General features: G+C 42.9%; 1 protein-coding gene across 1 annotated transcript in view; it reads left to right on the top strand.

Annotated features, from left to right (window-relative positions):
* Window positions 1–8,198: 8,198 nt before the first annotated feature.
* The window catches only part of LOC311181540 (olfactory receptor-like protein OLF4), a gene marked incomplete at both ends in the record, with an annotated part of 34,788 nt that continues 22,366 nt past the window's right edge, over window positions 8,199–20,620 (top strand). The window contains one exon of the mRNA XM_084249994.1: window positions 8,199–8,395. Coding sequence (XP_084106120.1) covers window positions 8,199–8,395 — 197 coding nt within the window. The remainder of the gene's footprint in view (window positions 8,396–20,620) is intronic.

Below are 20,620 nucleotides of genomic sequence, written 5' to 3'. Positions count from 1 at the left end.
TACCACTTTTCTATGACCCCAAACTCTTTTCCATGCCTAAACCAGATTCCCAGGTCCCTATCTCAATATCATGGGACTTGGAGGTTGGCAACGGTTTTCCTTCTGGCCTCAGGAGAATAGTGGCTTGGAGTGGATGGAGGAGGAATGTTGTTTTATCGTGCATAAGTTGTAGTCAGAACAATTTTGGGGCTGAACCCTCGGTCTGGTTGCGGGCAGGAAGCACGGTATCATTTCACTATCATTGTTGAGGCCCCTTTTGCCAGTCTTGGAGCACCAGAGCCTATGCCTTCCCAAAATCTGTCTGTCTGCCAGTAATGGTCACTGCAGTTCTAAGACCCCTTTATCACTCCCTGTATGGAAATTTAGTAACAGAGCACCCTCCTTAGGGAGACAAGGGAGTGTGTCAATCCACCCATGCTGCCAATGAACTGTAGGGGAGATGTGTGTCTCAACATTGCTTTTTCAGTTGTGCTTGAGGAGAGTTTGCAGGTCGAGGTTCTTCCACCATGCTGTGGCTTCACCTCTCCATATTTTCTTGTATATATTCTCTGTGAAATTCTCACTTCTTCTGCAAGATATGTCCACATATGTGCTCTTACAGTTTTGATGCCAGAAACTTGAGTCTGATTGGGGTAATATCAAAGCACCAGCTGGACTGGGTTACTCTGGAAGCTCAGGAGAGATTCGGTGACATTTCAATTCCAGTTTGTATTGTTGCACATCAGAGTCCATTGATTCATGGCCCTTCCTCCAGATCCAGGGCTTCAGTGTAGTCTTTCAAATCGCTCTCTGATACCTGCTGTTTTTTTTCTCCTCTTCAACATTAAAAGGACAAGTGTGATTACTGGACAATCATGACTAATCTTCCTTTTATGAGGTAAACTAAGTTTACACAGAGGTTTATTAGAACTGTAGCCAGGACACATGATTCAAATTGATGGGTCAAATAACAGATCCATTTTTAGTGATTTGAGGATCATCAACACAGTTGAGCATAGTCTCTGGATCAGTGTACATTCTACCAACAGTGTAGGAGGTTACTTTTTCACCACACCCTCACCAATACTTGTTGATTTTTGGTGTTTTTATTATGGCCATTCTCACAGGTGTGAGATGGTATCTCATTGTGTTTTTTTTCTGCATTTCCCTAATGCTATGTGATGATGAACATTTTCCCATATATGTATTGACCATCTGCATGTCTTCTTTGGAGGAGTGTCTCTGTGGCTCCACCATTTATTTTATGATTGGGTTACAGGTTTAGTATATATATTCTTTGTAAATCTCTGATATCAGTCCCTTGTCAAATGTATGATGTGCACATATTTTCCCCCCATTCACTAAGTTTTCTCTTAATTTTGGATACTGTGTTTTTTATATTCTTCTCTGTTTTCCTTCTTGCTTCACATGAGCTTCCTCAAACATATTTCTCATTTTATGTCACAGAGTTTCTCCTATGTTTTCTTCTATATATTTTATATTTCCAGATCTTCAAATTCTTTCATCCATTGATTTTCATGTATTGTGTAAAACAGTTATCCGGTTTTATTCTTTTGCATATGGCAGTCCATTTTCTCATTACTATATATTAAAGAGATTTCTTTATTCCAGTGTACATATGCCATTCCTTTATTGTAGATGTGATGTCCATGAATGTATGACTTTATTTCTGGCCTCTCAGTTCTGTTCCAGCAGTCTATGTGTCTTTTGTTAGAGCACTGTGTTGTTTATTCTGTCTTTGTGGTACTGTTTGAAGTCCAGCAGTGTGATACGTATGTTGTTCCCCATTTTTAGTCAGGAGAGCTTTGGCTATTCAGAGTTTGTTGCATCTTCGTCAAAGCTCCAGTAGTACCTCACCTATCACCTCCTCACTCTTTCCATGCCTTATGATGACCACTTTCTTATAGAAGAGTCTGAGAAGTCTTCAAGGGTAATGGTAGTGATGGTTGGAGAAGAACTGTGGCAAGTGTGAACCTACACACCTTTCACAGTCTTGTGTGGGAGAACACATTAGTGTTGGGAAACCAGTAACACTTTTCACTTCTGTCATTTCAAACTCTTCTTCAGGCCTAGACCTGCTTCCCAGGTCCCCATCTCAGGATCGTGGGACTTGGTGTTTGGACAACAGTTTCCTTCTGGCCCCAGGAGAATAGTGTTTGTGTGTGTGTGTGTGGGGGGGCAAATGGTGTCCTATTGTTGCTTACTATGTAACCAGACCATTGCTGGGGCTGAGCCCTCTGTCTAGATGCAGGCTGGAAGCATTGCATCATTTCACTGTCACTGCTGAAGCCCCTTTGCCAGTCTAGGAATACCCGAGCCTCTACCGTCCCCAAAACTGCCTGCCAGGAATGGTCAAAGCAGTCTAAGACCCTTCTCAACTCTCACTACTTGCAAACATAGTAACAGAGGCCCAATTTAAGGGTGATGAGGGATTGGATCAATCCAGCCATGCTGCCAATGAGCTGTGGAGGAGATATGTGCCTCAGGATTGCTTTTTTTATTTTTTTAAGATTTATTTATTTATTTATACAAGCACTGGGTACAGTCAGAATCACGGGAGGGTGAGATAATTTACCAGAACCAGAGCAGGAAACAGAACAGGCAGAGGGATGAAATACACAGCTGAGGGGAGCAGCGGGTGCAGCAGGAGAGGTCTGCCTGCTATGTGGGACCCTCGCCAGTGGCTTGGGATTGAACCAGCGCTGCAGAGGCTGTGGGCATCTTCGCAGCCCAGCACTCAACTGCTGCACCACCAGGGGAGGCCCGCCTCAGGATTGCTTTTTAAGTTGTACTTGAAGGGGAGTTTGCAGGTAGAGGCTATTCCACCATGTCCTGGCTTCACCTCTCCAAATTTTCTTGAATATATTCTATGTGATATTCTCATTTATTCTGTAAGACATGTCTACACTAAAGTGAATGAGTATGTGCTCTTACAGTTGTTGATGTCAGAAACTTGAGTCTCATTGGGTTAATATCAGGGTACCTTCAGGACTGGCTTACTTCTGAACACTCAGGAGAGAATCTTTGACTTTTCAATTCCATTTTGTATTGTTGCCCATATGTCCATTGATACATGACCCTTCCTCTAGATCCATGGCTGCAGTGTAGCCTTTCAAATCACTCTCTCATACCACCTATTTTTTTCTCCCTTTCAATATTAAAATGACCATTGTGATTACTGAATAATCATGACTAATCTTCCTTTTTTTAAAAAAAAATATTTATTTATTTATATAAACACTGGGTACAGTCAGAAGAGCAGGAGGGTGAGAGAATTCACCAGAGCCAGAGTGGGGAACAAAACAGAGAGACTGATGAAATACACTGCTAAGGGGAGCAGCAGGCATGGCAGGAGAGGTCTGTGAGCCATGTGGGACCCTCACCTGCGGCCAGGGATCAAACTGGCGCTACAGAGGCTGTGGGCAGCTTTGCAGGCCAGAGCTCAACTGCTGCGCCACCAGGCGAGGCCCTAATCTTCCTTTTTTATGAAGTAAAATATGCTTACATGTAGCTTTATTAGAACTGTAGCTGGGATGCATGACTCAAGAAAACTTTGAATCATGGTTCTGAGCTACCTGCATTGGGTTGGACTAATAATTCAAATAGAAAAGACATTCTAGTTCTCTCTCAGAACAGCTATTCAAATCAGGATTAGAAATCCATGTCCTTATTATTGGAGGTCGGCTATGGAAATAAGGTTAGGTCACCTGAGTACCAATTGTTACAGTAGGTTGCAAATCAGATTAAATGTTAATTAAGCAATGATTGAGTCTCAATCCTACATTGTAAGAGTAAAAAATTTAGGATGGCAGCATCATAAGACCAGAAACATGATGTGGGGGAAGAAATGATTATTATAATTAAACTAGCTATAGAAATGAAAACTACTTAGGGCCAACTGCTATAGCAAGCATCTGGACTGTTCTAGAAAGCATCTCAAGGTACAGACCCAAAATGGGGAAATGGAGACAGAAGGCCATAATGGGGAATCGCTGGTCCTTACAAATCATCATAGTCACACCACAGAGGTAATTAATTTAACATTACATAACCAGTCCACAAAGGAATGAGCCTCTCCCCAAAAGAACACTGTATCAGAACAAATTCTGTACTGGAAAGATGCACTTCTCCTGCCCACCCATGACTATGCAGGTACCTCTCTTTTCCTGTCTTTTTAAAATGTAACCTTTGTTTGTGTCTGTGCCAAGGTCTTTGTCTCTGGACAAATTCATTGTGTGTTTCTGAAAGGGGAACTCTGATGAAACTTTTCCTGAAGTAACCCATTGACCCCCACTCATGGAACCCACACATCATCAATTGACATTGAGAAAAAGAGGTAATTGATTAATGACTGCTTGATCAATCAATAAGCTTGAGTTTCAATCCTTTATGGTCCATGGCAGGCCAACTTTGTTTCAGCTGGTTTCCAGAGGTGGCTGTGCATGCCTGGTATTTAATGCTGAACAGCTTCATAGCTATGCTTTTGTTACCCTGTCTCCAGTAACTCCAATGTTTCATATTTGTTGGCACTTCTTCCTCTAGATAAAATTTTTCCTCTAGAAGACATTACTGATCAGCTACAGAGAGTCCACATTGCTTGGATGGTTCTATGCCAGAATACCATGTATTAATATTCTTATATTATTGTTTTAAGATTAGCAGACTAGGGCTTCTATGGCGGCACAGCAGTTGAGTGCTGGGCTGCGAAGCTGCCCGCAGCCTCTGCAGCGCCAGTCCATCCCCAGCCACCGGGTGAGGGTCCTACATGGTGTGCAGACCTCTCCTGCCGCCCGCTGTTCCCCTCAGCAGTGTATTTCATCGATCTGCCTGTTCTGCTCCCGCTCTGTCTCTGGTGATTTCTCTCACCCTCCTGCACTTCTGACTGTACCCAGTGCTCGTATAAATAAAAAAAAAAAATAAATCTTAAAAAAAAAAAAGATTAGCAAACTAATTTCATCTGCTTATTCCTAAATTGCTATAAAAATAGCTCAACGTTTCTAGGGGCTGGAATATGCACATATTTTGGGGCCATTATTTTACCTGCAGCAGATTTTTTTTTTCCAAAAAGCTACTATTTTCACTCAAGGAGCTTTATCTATAACAAATAAACAAAGAATTTTGTCACAAACTGGTGTAAGTGAATACACCATTCCTTCAAAATTACATCAAAAAGGGCATGGTACAGAAGTCCTGAAACTACTAAACTGAAGCGTGACAAAGGTTCATGGTCTTAGTACTCAAAAAGTGGTCCTCAGAACAAAGACCTTTAACACTAACATAACCCAGGAGCTTTTTGAAAATGCTAGAATGCAGGAAATTTTTGAATTGCTGGCCTTTCAGGATCAAGTAAAGAATATATTGTATTCGTAGTACAATGGGGTGAAAGGGGATCCAAAAACAAAAAAGTCCCAATAAGTTCACAGAGTTTCAACAAAAAGACAATGAAGACACTTCAGAATTACTAGAAAAAATAATGCAGTCATATCACACATACTCAGATATAGATCCTAAAGCTCCAGAGAATTATAGAATGGGTAATATGGTATCCATGTCACAATGCACTCCAGATATATGGAAAAAGCTGAGTAAAATTGATGATGCTGTGGAAATGGCTACTTCCCATTTAGTGTGAAACAGGGGCAGTAGGTAGGGAAGTAGGAGGATAGGATGCCAGAGTAGGTTGGAATCCCCTATCCAACTGCCCAGGCTCTAAAACAAGAGAAGAGCCAAAAAGCCCCAAAAGGCCAAAAGGCCAAAAACCAAAACCGAGGGCTATAGCAATACAACACACACACACAATAGGCTCCTATGGGCTAAACCTAAACAAAGGGGAGTGCCCAGTAAGACAAGTGACTGCATGTGTTCTCACCCATGGACATATTGCGAGAGACCTCAGGTTCCATGAACAACCAAATGGGAAACACAGAGTTTACTGTAACCTCAAGCAGCTGATTTCTCACACAGATAGTGTCAGTAATGGTCACAAGCAGTAACTAGAAATGCTGGACAGCACTGTCCAGTATTGAAGATCACCAAAGGCCCACCTGGCTTGTCAGACACATCAAGGTTTAGTAGCTCTTTCTGAGTTGTTAGGCTATACCAAGAACAAACAGCTCTTTGAGACACCAGGCCCCAGGCCTTTGGTGCTCCTTTCGGCAACATCAGACACAGGATGGGAGGACCAGGCTCTAACAGAGGTCTTCACCTTATATTCCTTCCTCAGAGATCTGCTGCTGCCTGATTCTTTCCCTCTTTCTTCTTTAAGCTTGTGGTCAGTCTTTCCTCTTCTTTCTTTGGAGGCTAGAATCACCTGACCCTCAGCTCCCTCTGACCATGATTTATATCCTCTTTCAGGGTGCACCACCCACTGAATGACTGGACTATTTTTCTATCTTGTGGCTGATTGGACCACTTAGCACCAGTCAGCTCCTAGCTCAAACCTATTGATCTATTCCAGAACCTGGGAGTATGCAGTTTCATAAAAGCACTCTGGGAAGCAACTGCCACAAGTGACAAAAGGGTGGTTGCTGGGCTCTGAGGAGCAACTGTCACAATGAAGTAGAAAATATAGACTGATCTGCTGCAGTCATGACTGAACTTATAAACTAAAAGTTTCAGAGAATGGCTTATACCTCTGGGAAGGCCACAAGCTTGCTATGTGCTTTCCCATCTGATTGTACCCCTTGTTTTAGGTCAATAAATAGCCTGTAACTTAATTGCTCATGGGTCAGACTTGGGAGAATGATCTCCTCTGAGCCTGCCACCATAAATAAAGAACTTCCCTCCTCCTGTCTGGGTGTTGTTTGGTTTCATGACAGAGATGCTGCCACAACATTTTGGTTCCTTGACCAAGAAGCCGGCTGTGTTGGCCCACCGTGCCACTGGCCTGGAGTCAGGGCTGTGCCAACGACTCTCCCTGAAGAAAATGAGGTAGGTGCCTCCAGTCTTGGTTCAGCAAGTCTTCCTTCCTAGGGTGGTCAGTCGACCACCACAGCAGCAACCTGACCACACTCTGGGGAGAGGTAGACGGAAGCGCCCGGGGCTTCAGGACCCAGTAAGACCCCGGGGGTCCAGCCCAAAGTAGGCCCATCCCAATGGATGGAAGGGGAGCCTGATCGCCTCCCAGTGCACAGTTTTGGGGATCACTTAGGGACTCTTGTTGGAGGGAATGTAATAACCTCTGAATGACTGACTGGTTTGGATTGGTGTGTGTGTGTAAAAAATCTCCATAGCTGTGGTTAAGGAGACTGAGTGGACTTGAACATCATACAGCATAATGGTGACTGGTCCACTCGTGGGACAGCCTTCCTGGTATTATGCTCATAACCTTCAGCCAACACATGCCTGTAAGTTCTCACAAGAGACATAGCCAGACAAGCACAATTGTGTGTTCCCCTCCTCCTTTGTTGCAACACCAAACATTATGGGATGGAATCAGAGCAAGCCTATAGTCCTTGACTGCATGGTCAAAAAATTTAAGAAGGGATTTCATTAGGATTATGGGGTTACTTTGACCCCCAAAAGACTCCAAGTCCTGTGCCAAGTAGAATCGCCTAGTTTCCAGGTAGACTGGCCTCCACAAGGTACTCTTGACATCTCAACAGTTTGGGCAGTGTGGAAAGCTGTTACAGTTTCCCTAGGCCACTCTGATAAATTTCCTTATATTGACTCTTGGTTGACAATTGCCCAAACCCGACCCATCTGGCTTCATACTTGTAGCACAGGCCAGGCTAAGGGTCAGGTCCTTGCTGTATGTGGCTGTCACAGTCATAAGTGACCAAAGCCACCCTCTTTAAGGGCGACCCTCAGGAGGATGATTTTCCATCTCCTTACACCCCTGCCAGACCCACGGGGCCATCAGCCCCACTACCAGCAGTGACCAACTCCCGTCCAGCCTCTGATCCTCCTATTTCTCCAGCACCTCATCCTGTAGAACCTCCTAGGCCTGAGACTCCAATTGCCCAGAGACTCTGATTGTCTCAGGCTCAGGCCTCATCCTTACCTTTCCAAGAGACCCAAGGACCCCTTGCCATTGGGGAGGATGGCTCTATCCATGAGGGCACTCCAGAATTCTGTTCCCAACCTTTCACCACAACTATCCTCCTTAATTGGAAATATCACACTCCAGCCTGCTTAGAAAAAAACCCAAGCTCTCATAGACCTCTTTGAGTCCTGGCAGAAACATTACCCCACTTGGGATGACTGTCATCAACTCCTCCTCATCCTCTTTAACACTGAAGAGCTCCAGCATATACTCACAGAAGCTAGATGATGGCTCCAAGACCAACCCCCAGCTGGTACCCTCGACCCTGTTCTGTGGGCTGCCCGAGTGGGACTTCTGTTCTAAAGATGGAAGAGCTGCACTCAAAATAGTATCTATAGGCTTTTTTGATGGGTATTAAGGCAGGGGTGAGAAAGCCCACTAACATGTCAACAGTTGCCTCTTTTATTCAAAAACTTGATGAGCCCCCCAGTTATTTTTGTGAGTGCTTGTGTGAGACCTTTCACATCTATACCCCTTTTGACCCAAAGTCAACAGAAAATTAGGTAATGGTCAATACGGCATTTTGGCTCAAGCCATTCCTGACATCCACTGCAAACTCCAAAAGCTTGAGGAATTTGCCAGTATGAATGCCACTCAGTTGCTGGAAGTAGCTAATAATGTGTTTGTTAACCGAGGTATACCATGAGGTAGATCAGTGCATAAAACACAGGGTCTTCCTTTTGGCTGTGGCTCTGGGCAAGCCTGCCCCAACTCGCAAAGTGTGTCGACAACATTGGGGTAGATCAAGGTTTCCTCTTAAAGTCGATCAATGTGCATTCTGCAAGCAAATGGGTCAAATGAAAAATGAATGTCCAGAAGCATTAGCCAGAACATACTGAAGCAACCCTCTCCATCAGCCTGAAAGTGTCACACAGGGCAGAAAATACCAGCAGGAGCCTAGTGGTGAGGGTGACTGTCCACTTGTTGGCTTGTCCACCTTAAAATAGATTTAGACTCAGAAAGCAACAAACTGGCTCAGTCAATCTCTACCCCTGGGAGCCCATGGTCACTGTCCAAGTTGGGGACCAACCATTCTTGACACAGGGGCAAAACATTCAGTTGTCAGTTGTCACAAATCCTGTTGCCCTGTTTAGTAGGAAAACAACCACCATTGTGGGAATGACAGGTACCCAAGCCTCCATAACATTCTGATTTTTCCTTACCTGTCAATTCAGAGGACATCAAGTTGTCCATGATTTTTCATATTTGCTAGACTGTTCAACTGAATTCTAGGGCAAGATAGGGATAATTAGGCAGCCTCAAGGACAGTACAGGGACTTCAGGAAAGTTAAGGAAGGCTCCAAAGATAAGGGCAACAAATTCCAAAGGGGATAATCTAATACCCCAGGACTTATGTCATTAGGGAATTACTTCATGATCTTAGGGTCAACAGTACATTCCAAATAGAGGGCAATGAAGAAAAACAAATATAAGAACTGGGGCATAGCGACTTATTTCTGGGCACAGAGACATTTAGGCAGTGAGTGAGACCACTGAGAACTAAATAATCACAAAGAGACTGGTGGAGCTTTAGAGTAATCAGGGAAAAGAAGGTCTATATTTCCTGAGGCCCAACCCTACGTTGGCTTCCTTGCCCCCTCCCCCACCGGCCTGGTTCCAGCATCCTGGGAGTCCCACTTTATTTCTGTCCCTTGTCTTCTCAATAAACTTTTTCTTTCTCTAAACAAATCTGCCTCTTCTCGCTTGCTTGCCTGGGTGTCTGTGAAGTTCCCGCTGCAGCTTTGTGAGACACCAACCTGCGGTGAGCTAGTGGCTGGCACTCAGTGCTGGCCCTGCAGCCTGGGATCCATCCCTGGCTGGGATACTAGGCCTGAAAACCTACAATTCCAGTATCACAATTCTCCTTTTAAGATGAGCTATTCTAACCAAACTTGGAGCTCAAATTAGTTTCAGCCCTGACCCACCAGTTATTCTTTCATTCCCATACTTGGACAGTCTCATCCTGTCAGTTACCCTACCCAGGGAATTAGAGTGGAAACTTCATGCTCAGGAAAAGACTGAGCTTAACCCAGACTGGCTCAAACAACAATTTCCATGTGTCTAGGTTGAAAACTCACCACCAGGCCTAGCACTCAACCATGCTCCAATTCCTATAGACATTAAGCTTGGTCTAGTCCCTATTAGACTTTGGCCATACCCAAACCCTCGGGAAGCTAGACTTGGCATTCAGGAGCACATTGATAGTTTTAAAACTCTCATCATCTTATTAGAGCATAAGTCATCCTGGAATACTCCGTTCCTTTCCTGTTAAAAAGCCTGGAGGTACTGAGTACCATATTGTCCAAGATCTTAGAGCAGTCAATGCAGTGGCCATTACTCCCCACCCAGTGGTCCAAAACCCATATATGCTTTTGAGTCTTCTGCCACCATAAATGCAGTGGTTCCCCTGTCTAGATCTTAAAGATGCTTTATTTTGCCTCCACATTGCATCCAGCAGTCATCCTCTCTTTATATTTGAGTGGGAGAACCCTCAGACAGGTTGAAAGACTCAGTTAGCCTAGATAAGACTGCCTCAGAGGTTTAAAATTCTCCAATTTTGTTCAGGGAAGCCATAACTGCAGATCTTTCTGCTTACCCCAGTGAAGAGATTCAATGTGTGCCCCTACAATATGTTGGTGATCTCCTCTTAGCTAGTGAGACCCAAGCAGCCAGCTGGAATGGTACATTTAGGCTCCTGTAACTCCTAGAATAGACAGGCTACAAAGTCTCCTAGAAAACACTCAGTTATAAAAAGAAAAAGTCAACTATTTGGGATTTTATATTACAAAAGGCAGCTGTATTCTTGGGCTAGAAAGAAAACAGGCTATCTATTCAATCCACCCTCAGGTCCCAGCAACCATCCCTTTGGTGGTTATGCAGTTTGTCTTTCCCAGTGTCTTGATGGCTTTGGTTTGGAGTGGGGGTGGAGTCCACAAAGCCTGTATGGAATTAGCTCATGACATCCTTTCCCCCTAACAATTCCCTCCTTTCACTTTTTGGAGGGGAAAAAAAAAAAAACAAGAACAAACTAAACATCAAGCGGGACTGTGAGTGAAAGGAACTATTTCAGGCACTGCACGCTGTGAGCTGGAACTGTGGAGAACCATGCAGGAATCGCCACGGAGGTGAGCAAATGGTTCCTGGAACCATTAGAGGAAAACAAGGACTCCTCAGAGACCTACTAATAGCCCAAGGTCAGCCAGTAAGCTTGTGCAGAAAAGTGGAACACTGGAAAAGTATACGGGGATCATGGATCGCAGCTACCCAGGTCCCCATGCCTGTGACCTAGGCTTGCAGGAGATACATGGGAGCCCTCATTGAGGTGAATGTCCGTCACTGAGTAATCAGAAACCAGGTGCCCAGACATGGGAGTGGGGTGCAAAAGGCGCCATTTCTGTGGACACTGAACTGGGTTACAGCCTGTGTCCTTGATCTGAGGGCTTCAGAATTGAGACCCGGGGCACAAAAAATTTGAGGTGTGGGATCCCCATGACGGTGGGGCACAGGGCAGACAAAGCACCCCCACACCACTGAGGCACTCCATGCCACTCCCACTCTGTTCCTCTGGATCCATGGGGGCAGGGGGAGGGGGAAACAGTTTTGGAAGGCCACTAGGAAAGATCTCTGGTGCCACCAAGCCACCAGAAAGAAATCACCAACATCCTGATAGTTGGAAACCAGAGATCCCAAAAAGACCCCCAGGCTCTGAGAGAGTGTGGGCCATGCAAATGGCGGTAAGGAAGGAAATAAGATGTGGAGCAAGACCCCATTCTGAAACTGAGAGCCAGGTGCAGGATCTGGTGTGTGGTATGTGCCATAGCAGCGGGAATTGCACAGGGTGACAGCTAGCATTTTGGATCTGATCGCCCTGGAACTGAGACCTAGAGTGCAGAATTCAGGGCACTGGATCCATACAGCTGTAGGCACAGCACCAGGTGAACACGGGGCAGACACAGCACCAAGCTTGAATAAGAGCCCCTGTGTTGAGATGATCCCCTCTGTGTCCCCTCCTTTTCTCAAAGAACCACTGGGAAAAAACACAGGTCAGCAAGTGCGGGTCTCTGACACCACCTTGTGACCAGAACAAAATCACCAACTAGCTGATTCTCTGTTGGAACTGAGTAAAAAATACAAAGGGAGGGAACTGTAAGGAACAGTGCCCAGAAACACAGCAGCAACACCCTAGTGGAGTTTTACCCTAACAGTGCTGGTCTCAGTCTGGTAAACAGTTTCCGACACCCCTAAAGGGGCACTCCAAAGATATGCCCACCAACACCAGTGACACAAGTTCCCAACACATAGAACTAATTAGAAAGCAAACAACAGGAAGAAGAAAAAATATAAGTAACCAAGCAAGCCCACAGGAGAAGGACACAAAAAGAAATATAGTCACCAGAAGCTCAACAATGACATGGAAGAACTTCTTGGCCTATCAGATGGAGAATTAATGATCATCATGAATAAAAGGAAGAAAGAAAATGAAAAGAAAAAAAATTGATTTGGGACAAATTATCACTTAGCTGAAGAATTAAATTGAGACTGTAATAAAGGAAATAAAAGAAATGCAGGAGATCAAAGGATTACTAAAGGAGATGAAGAACTCTGGGAAAAGCAATGAAAACAGAATCGATGAAATGGAAGAACAGATCAGTACTATCAAAGATACAGAAATAAAAGGAGCCAAAAGAGAAAAGGAGAAAGAAGTGCAACTGAAGCAGTATGAGGATACTCTTAGCCAATTATCAGACTCCATGAAGAGAGGAAATGTAAGAGTTATAGGCATTCCAGAAGGTGAGGAGAGAAACAAAAGAACTGAGAAATTATTCAAGGAGATAATTGAAGAAAACTTGTCAAGCATGAAAAAGGAGATGAATATAGACATACAAGAAGCAAGAAGAATTCCCAATTACCACAATGAAAAGAAAACTACAGCAAGACACATAATAGTAAAGCTCGCAAGTGTCAAAGACAAGGAAAAAATAATGAAACTGGCAAGGGGGAAGAAACAGATAACTTATAAAGGAAAACCAATCAGGTTAACTTCAGACTTCTCCAAAGAAACATTATACAAGAAGTCCTAAAGCCAAAACCAACAGACAAATGAACAAGAACATGAAAAGCAAATCACAAAAATCACAAAAAAAGGCAAACATAGATGACAACACACCAATATTAATTCTAAATGTAAATGGATTAAACTCATCAAAAAAAAAGGAACAGAGTAGCAGGCTGGGTTAAAAAACAAAATCCAACCTTCTGCTGTCTCCAGGAAACACATTTAACCACAAAAGATAAATATAGATTGAAAGTAAAAGGTTAGAAAACAATCTTACAATCAAATGGACCAAAAAGAAGGCAGAAACAGCCATATTTATATCAGATGAAATAGACTTCAAATTAAAAAAGCTAAAAGGAGAAATACATGGACACTACATTATGATGAAGGGGACAATACACCAGTAAGATATAACACTCATCAGCATACACTCACCAAATAATGGGGCACCAAAATATATTAGACAATTATTATCAGCTCTGAAAACAGACATTAAAGAAAATACATACATAGTGGGAGACTTCAACACCACAATCTCACCAGTGGACAGACCAATGAGACAAAAAAATAAACAAAGACAATAGAGCCCTAAATAAAGACATAGAACTCATGGACTTAACAGACATCTATAGGACACTGCACCCAAAAAAATCCAAGTGCACATTTTTCTCAAGAGCGCATGGATCATTCTCAAGAATCAATCACATACTGGGCCACAAGACAAACATCAACAGATACATGAAGATCAAAATCATTCCAGCTATCTTCACCGATCATAAAGGTATCAAGCTAGAAATAAATCATGAAAAGAAAAAAGTAACCCTCCCACTTCATGGAGATTGAAATCCACACTACTGGAAGACCATTGGGCTAATGAGAATTTCAAAGAAGAAATTAAGAAATATTTTGAGTTGAACGACAAGGAGGACACCACTTTCCAGAATGTATGGGAAGCATCAAAAGCAGTAATAAGGGGAAAATATATAGCAATACAGGCTCACATCAACAAACAACAAGGAACTCACAGAAACAACCTAATCTCACATCTCAAAGACCTAGAAAAAGGACAACAATAAAACCCTAAAGCCAGTAGAAGTAAGGAAATAATAAATATCAAAGCAGAAATAAAAGACTTGGAAATTAAAAAAAAATCCAAAAGATCAATGAAACCAAAAGTTTGTTCTTTGAAAACATAAACAAAATAGACAAACCTCTAGCCAGGCTCACAGAAAAAAAAAATAAAAAGGGAGAAAAACATATAAATAGGATTATAAATTAAAGAGGAAAAATCCCAACAGACTCAGTAGAAATCAAAAGAATAATCAAAGATTATTATGAACACATATGCAAACAAATTCAACAACCTAGAAGAGATGAAAAATTCCTAGAATGATATAATCACTCAAAGCTGGACAAAGAAGAAATAGAACAACTAAACAGACCAATTACTAGCAGCAAAATTGATTGAGGCAGTAATCAAAGTACTCCCCAAAAACTAAAGCCCAGGCCCACATGGCTTCACAAATGAATTCTACCAAACGTGAATTAGTGCCTATTCTACACAAACTCTTTCAAAAAATGGAGTAAGAAAGAATACTACCAAATACATTCTATGAAGCCAATATTACACTAATACCAAAACCAAACAAAGACAGCACAAAAAAGAAAAGAAAATTACAGGCCAATCTCCCTAAACAACACTGATACAAAAATCTTCAACAAAATCCTTGCCAACAGTGCCTCCCCGGTGGCGCAGTGGTTGAGCGCTGGGTTGCAAAGCTGCCCGTGGCCTCCGCAACGCCGGTTCGATCCCCGGCTGCTCCCCGGCCACCGGAGGAGGGTCCCACATGGCGTGCAGACCTCTCCTGCCGCCCACTGCTCCCCTCAGCAGTGTACTTTGGTCCCTCTGCCTTCTCTGCTCCCCACTCTGGCTCTGGTGTATTCTCTCACCCTCCCGCGCTTCTGACTGTACCCAGTGCATGTATAAACAAACAAACAAACAAACAAATAAATAAATAAATCACATGCCTCTATTTAAAAAAAAAAATCCTTGCAAACAGAATCCAACAATGCATCAAAGGGATAGTACACCACGATCAAGTGGGATTCATCTCAGGGGCACAAGGGTGATTCAACATACAAAAATCAATAAGTGTAATCCAAAATATCAACAAAAATAAAAATAAAAAAAATATGATCATATCAATAGAAGCCGAGAAAGCATTTGACAAAGTCCAACATCCATTTATGATGAAGGCCCTTGAAATTCTCAGGATAGAAGGAACATGCCTTAACATGATAAAATCCATCTTCTACAAACACACTGCCAACATTATTCTCAATGGCGAAAAGCTGAAGGCCTTTCCTTTAAGATCAGGAGCAAGACAAAGTTTTCCTCTCTCACCACTGCTCTTTAATATAATGCTGGAGGTCCTAGCCAGGCCAATAAGACAAGAGAAAGACATACAAGGAATCCTAATAGGGAAAGAAGAAGTAAAACTATCACTATTTCCAGACTATATGATAATATACATAGAGAATCCTGAAGACTCCACAGGAAAAAAAAACAAAAAAAAAAAACAAAAAAAAAAAACTACTCAAAATAATCAACTAGTTCAGTAAAGTAGCAGGATACAAAATTAACACACAAAAATTCAGTAGCCTTCCTATACACAATCAATCAGAAAAAGAAGAAATCAAGAAAACCATCCTTTTTTAATAATTGAAACAAAAAAAAAAAACAAGGAAATACTTGGGAATAAACCTAATAAAAGAGGTGAAAGACCTATACAAAGAAAATCAAAAATACTGTTAAAAGAAATTGAAGAAGACACAAAGAAATGTAAAGACATCCCCTGCTTATGGATTGGAAGAATCAACATTATTAAAATGGCCATCCTCCCAAAAGCAATATACAGATTCAATGCTATTCCAATAAATATCCCAATGACATTCTTCAAAGAAATAGAACAAATGATGATGAAATTCATATTGAACCACAAAAAAATATGAATAGCCAAAGCCCTACTGATGAAAACAAAGGAAAAAGGAGGTATCACACTTCCAAACTTCAAGCTATACTACAAAGCCATGATAATTAAAACAGTTTGGTATTGGAACAAAAACAGATGCACAGACCAATGGAAGCCAACAGAGCGGCCAGAAATAAAGCCACACTTATATGAATAACTAAACTTTGACAGAGGAGCAAAGAATATGCAATGGAACAAGGACAGTTTGTTCAATAAATGGTGCTGGGAAAACTGGACCTCCACATGCAAAAATAACGAAACTAGACCACTACCTCTCACCGTGAACAAAAAACAACTCGAAATGAATAAAAGAACTGGACATAAGACCTGAAGCCATCAAGTATATGGAAGAAAATATAGGTAAAATACTACAAGACATACATCTCAAAAACATCTTTAAAGACTCATCATCCAAAGCAGTGATAGTGAAGGAAAAGATAAACACCTAGGATTATATCAAACTGAAAAGATTTTGTACAACAAAAGAGACATTAACCAAAACAGAGAGACACCCCACTGATTGGGAAAAAATCTTTGTACTCCATTCAACTTATAAGGGACTTATCACAAAGATATACAAAGAACTCACACAGCTCAACCAAAACAAAATAAACAATCCGGTCAAGAAATGGGCAGAACTCAAAAGACGTTTCTCCAAAGAGGAAATGCAAATGGCCAACAGGCATATGAAAAAATGTTCAACATCCCTTATAATCTGGAGCTACCATATGACACGTTAATTCCACTACTAGGGATCTACCCAAAGGACACAAAAACAGTGATTCAAAAGAGCACTTTTACTCTTTATGTTTATTGCAGCACTATTTACAATAGGTAAAACCTGGAAACAACCCAGATGCCCAAAAATAGATGACAGGATCAAGAAGATGTTGTATATATACACAATGGAATATTATTAAGCAATCAAAAAAGATAAACCATTCCATTCTCAGCAACATGGATAGAGCTAGAAGGAATTATGATCGGTGAAATAAGCCAGAAGGAAAAAGAAAATTATTGGATGGTTTCACTTATAACAGGAATATAGGGGAACCAAATAAGACATCAGTATAAAAAAATAATAACAGTACAAAACACAACAAAGCAAAAACTGACAATTATTAACTAGAGAAATACTGCAGGGGAGGAGGAGGGAGAAGGATCAGAGGGATGGAGGGAGGAGCACAGGGAACTGTGGTGATGGTGCACGTGTGCCTGGGGAAAGAAATTCTATGGGGACTCAATCTGAGGGGTTGGGAGAAGCAAATATTGTTTAAAAAAATTAAAAAATGGGGCCTCCCCTGGTCGCGCAGTGCTTGAGTGCTGGGCTAAGAAGCTGTCCACAGTCTCTTCAGTGCTGGTTCATTCCTCAGCCGCCGGCAAGGGTCCCACGTGGCACAGCAGACCTCTCCTGCCGCACCCGCTGTTCCCCTCAGCAGTGTATTTCTTCAATCTGCCTGTTTTGTTTCCCGCTCTGTCTCTGGTGAATTCTCTCACACTCCCATGCTTCTGACTGTACCCAATGCTTATATAAATAAATAAAAAATTAAAAAATGATAAATGTTAAAATAAAATAAAATTATGAAACAATGACCATTGGGGGAAAAAAAAAAGGGAATCAAGACAGACAAGGGTGTTGGCATCTGCTTTTGAGACCGGCTGACATAAAGGGAGCTGGAGTTTTTGGTATACACTTGTTTACTCTGCGCGTGGAGTTCCTGGACATTAGAAGTTCTGCAAACAGAACTTCTTCCCAGAAGTTCTTCCCAGACTCCTGTTCTCTGAGGATGTACTGGCTTCTGCACATGTTCCCCACTAATTAGGAAAACTTGTTTTCACCAGTATCTTATTAATCTGTATAAGCAAAACACAACTGTGTGCTATTTTCTCGATCCTTGAAAGGAAGAGTTGCTCTCAATGGCACTCTCCCCAGCCTCCCCCATTGCAAATTTATTTAGACTGTCTTTGTTAATGCAGAGAACTTCATTGGCTGTCCTGTCTGCAGCAGCCTACCAGATGGATGGGTTTCTGTTCCTTCCAGGGCAGCATATCACTTGGTACATCAGTATCATGAGGTGACTCACCTGAGAAAAACAGCATTAAAAACTCCAATAAAGCATTACCTCTATATTTCTCATTTACCATCCCTCTGTGCCACAGTTACATCCAGGTGCCAGACTTGCACACAACATAATTCTGCCCAACAGCGTAGGTCCCCACCAGGAATACAGTGCAAAGACTGCTGCCCTCTTGAAGACTTAGAAATGGACTTCACAGAAATTGAGCCTTGTAGGGGCTACAAATATTTACTGGTCTTGATTTACATTTACTCCAGCTGTGTGGAGGCATTTCCCACCAGAACAGAGAAAGCCCAAGAAGTCACCAGAGCCCTCATTAGATAAAACATTCACCAATATGGGATTCCTCTATTGGCAACGACAAGGGCCCAGCCTTCACTGTTAATATCATTGCTCAACTGGTTGTTTACTACACATCAAATGGGACCTGCACAACGCTTATTGGCCACAAACTTCAGGGAAAGTGGAGCATGCCTACCAGACCACTAAAACAACTCTGGGAAAGTTTTGCCAGGAGACAGGTTTGCCCTGGGTGGATCTTCCCCCTTTTGTGCTCCTCAGAATCTGGTCCACACCTAGTGCTAGATGATACACTCCCTTTGAGATTATTTTTGGGTAACCCCCTTGCCCCGATCATTTCTACAGTGAGGGGGGGCCTTAGACAAACTGGTGAGCTGGTCTTAAATCAACAGTTACAAATAATTACTAAAACCCTATACAAGATCAATAGACAGTCCTCCAGAGGGCCCCCAAGCCTCTGGGACACCCAGGCCATCCTCACATACCTGGGGATTCAGTCTGGGTAAAGACTGGAAAAAGGAGCCTCTTAGGCCTGTCTGGGTGGGAGCTTACACTGTCATTCTTACTATTCCAACTGCCATCAAAGTTGCAGATATAGTTCCATGGATACATTATTTCCTAGTTAAACCAGCCTGCCCATATACTCCAGACAAGTGGACAGCCTGTCCAGACCCTCAAGATCAGATCAAGCTGACCCTAAGAAGAGCCCCATACCAGATGACTGGACCCTCCTGCAGCCCTGCTCCAACCACAGCCCAAAAGCTGGTTGGTCAATGCATAGCAGAAGCCTGAGGAGTGCCAATGATCAAGAAATATTGGACTGACCCCCAGCATTGGTTATTTCTTTTGTTTCTATTTGGAATAGTGGTTGTTGTTGTACTTGCTTGCTGCCTCCCCTGCTCCTGAATCATCTGAGGTATCATGTTTCAAACCTTTCCAATTACCTGTTTTGCCTTCTGGTTGCCCCTGTCAGGACTTCCTGGTATTTCTCTGTCTCCTGGGCTGGCTGTTAAGATGGGACCCAACTGTGAAAACTGTGGACTTGTCCTTTGATGCATCCAGAGAAGACTCAGGGCACTCACAAATCTTCCTCCAGTTTAAAAGTACAACCCTCAAGTGGGAGGGTTATTACACCACTTGCTGCAAGTATTTATGCCTCACCCTCCAGAAAAAGGGTCTGGCAGGGAGATTAGCTCTCTGGGGGTGCTTCTCCTGTCCACCGTGCATTGTGCTAATGCTGCTGGATTGACCCCCCCCCACTTCCCTCAGGCTATGCCAGTGAAGTCCAGGTGTGACTTACAAAGGCAGGAGCTATGAGTGATTGCCAGGCTGAAACCTGTAATCCTGTATCCATCACTGTCCTCAATCCTGCTCATAAATCTTGGGTCATTGGTTGGATTTTCGGCCTGGAACTAGAAGAAGCTGCTACTGACACCAAGGCAGAAATCACCATGCAATGTATATAGCACTCAACACCCCTGACTGGCCAGGGGCAACAGCAGCCCTGGACCCAGCATGCTTACTCCTGACTTCTCTATTTTGCCTAGTAACTTAGCCCCATATGCCACTCAGAGTGGCCTGAGACAGTGGTCTCTAGGCTTACCTCTTGCTATTCCCCTCCTAGCTGTGTTACAGGACAGGGAGAGGGGAAGCCCAAACCCCGAAAACCTGCCTATTCTAAATGGGACTGCTATCCGCTGCATCAACACAAAACATGTGAGACTTTAATGGGAAGGAACTTTAATAAAACTAGGAAACAATACAGGAAAGGCAAAGAGTCTAGTTTCTAAATGAAGCACCCAAAGTTACGCGTCCCCTCGTGGGTAAAAGTCCATCCATATGGGATCGGCCCAGAGCAAGGCCCCAAAGCCTGCCACAAGTCTAAAGCATCTTCCAGTGGGGACCCACAGAAAAGGGTAAGAAACAACCAGACTAGCCCGGAAGTATAAGAGCAAAATCAAAATCAAGATAAAAGCTGCCATGGTCACCTCCCCACGGGTCTCACCCACATCTGTGTCACCCAGTCCACGACCAAAAGACAAGCGCAGTTTTTTCACATGTCTCTAGGCTCCATGTGCCTCCTCCAGATCTCCTTCTGGCTCAATCCTGC

The sequence above is a fragment of the Talpa europaea genome (assembly GCF_964194135.1).
Source record: "Talpa europaea genome assembly, chromosome: 12".
Taxonomy (NCBI): Eukaryota; Metazoa; Chordata; class Mammalia; order Eulipotyphla; family Talpidae; genus Talpa; species Talpa europaea.
The sequence above is the reverse complement of the archived record's forward strand: the minus strand, read 5'-3'. Positions and strand labels throughout refer to the sequence as shown.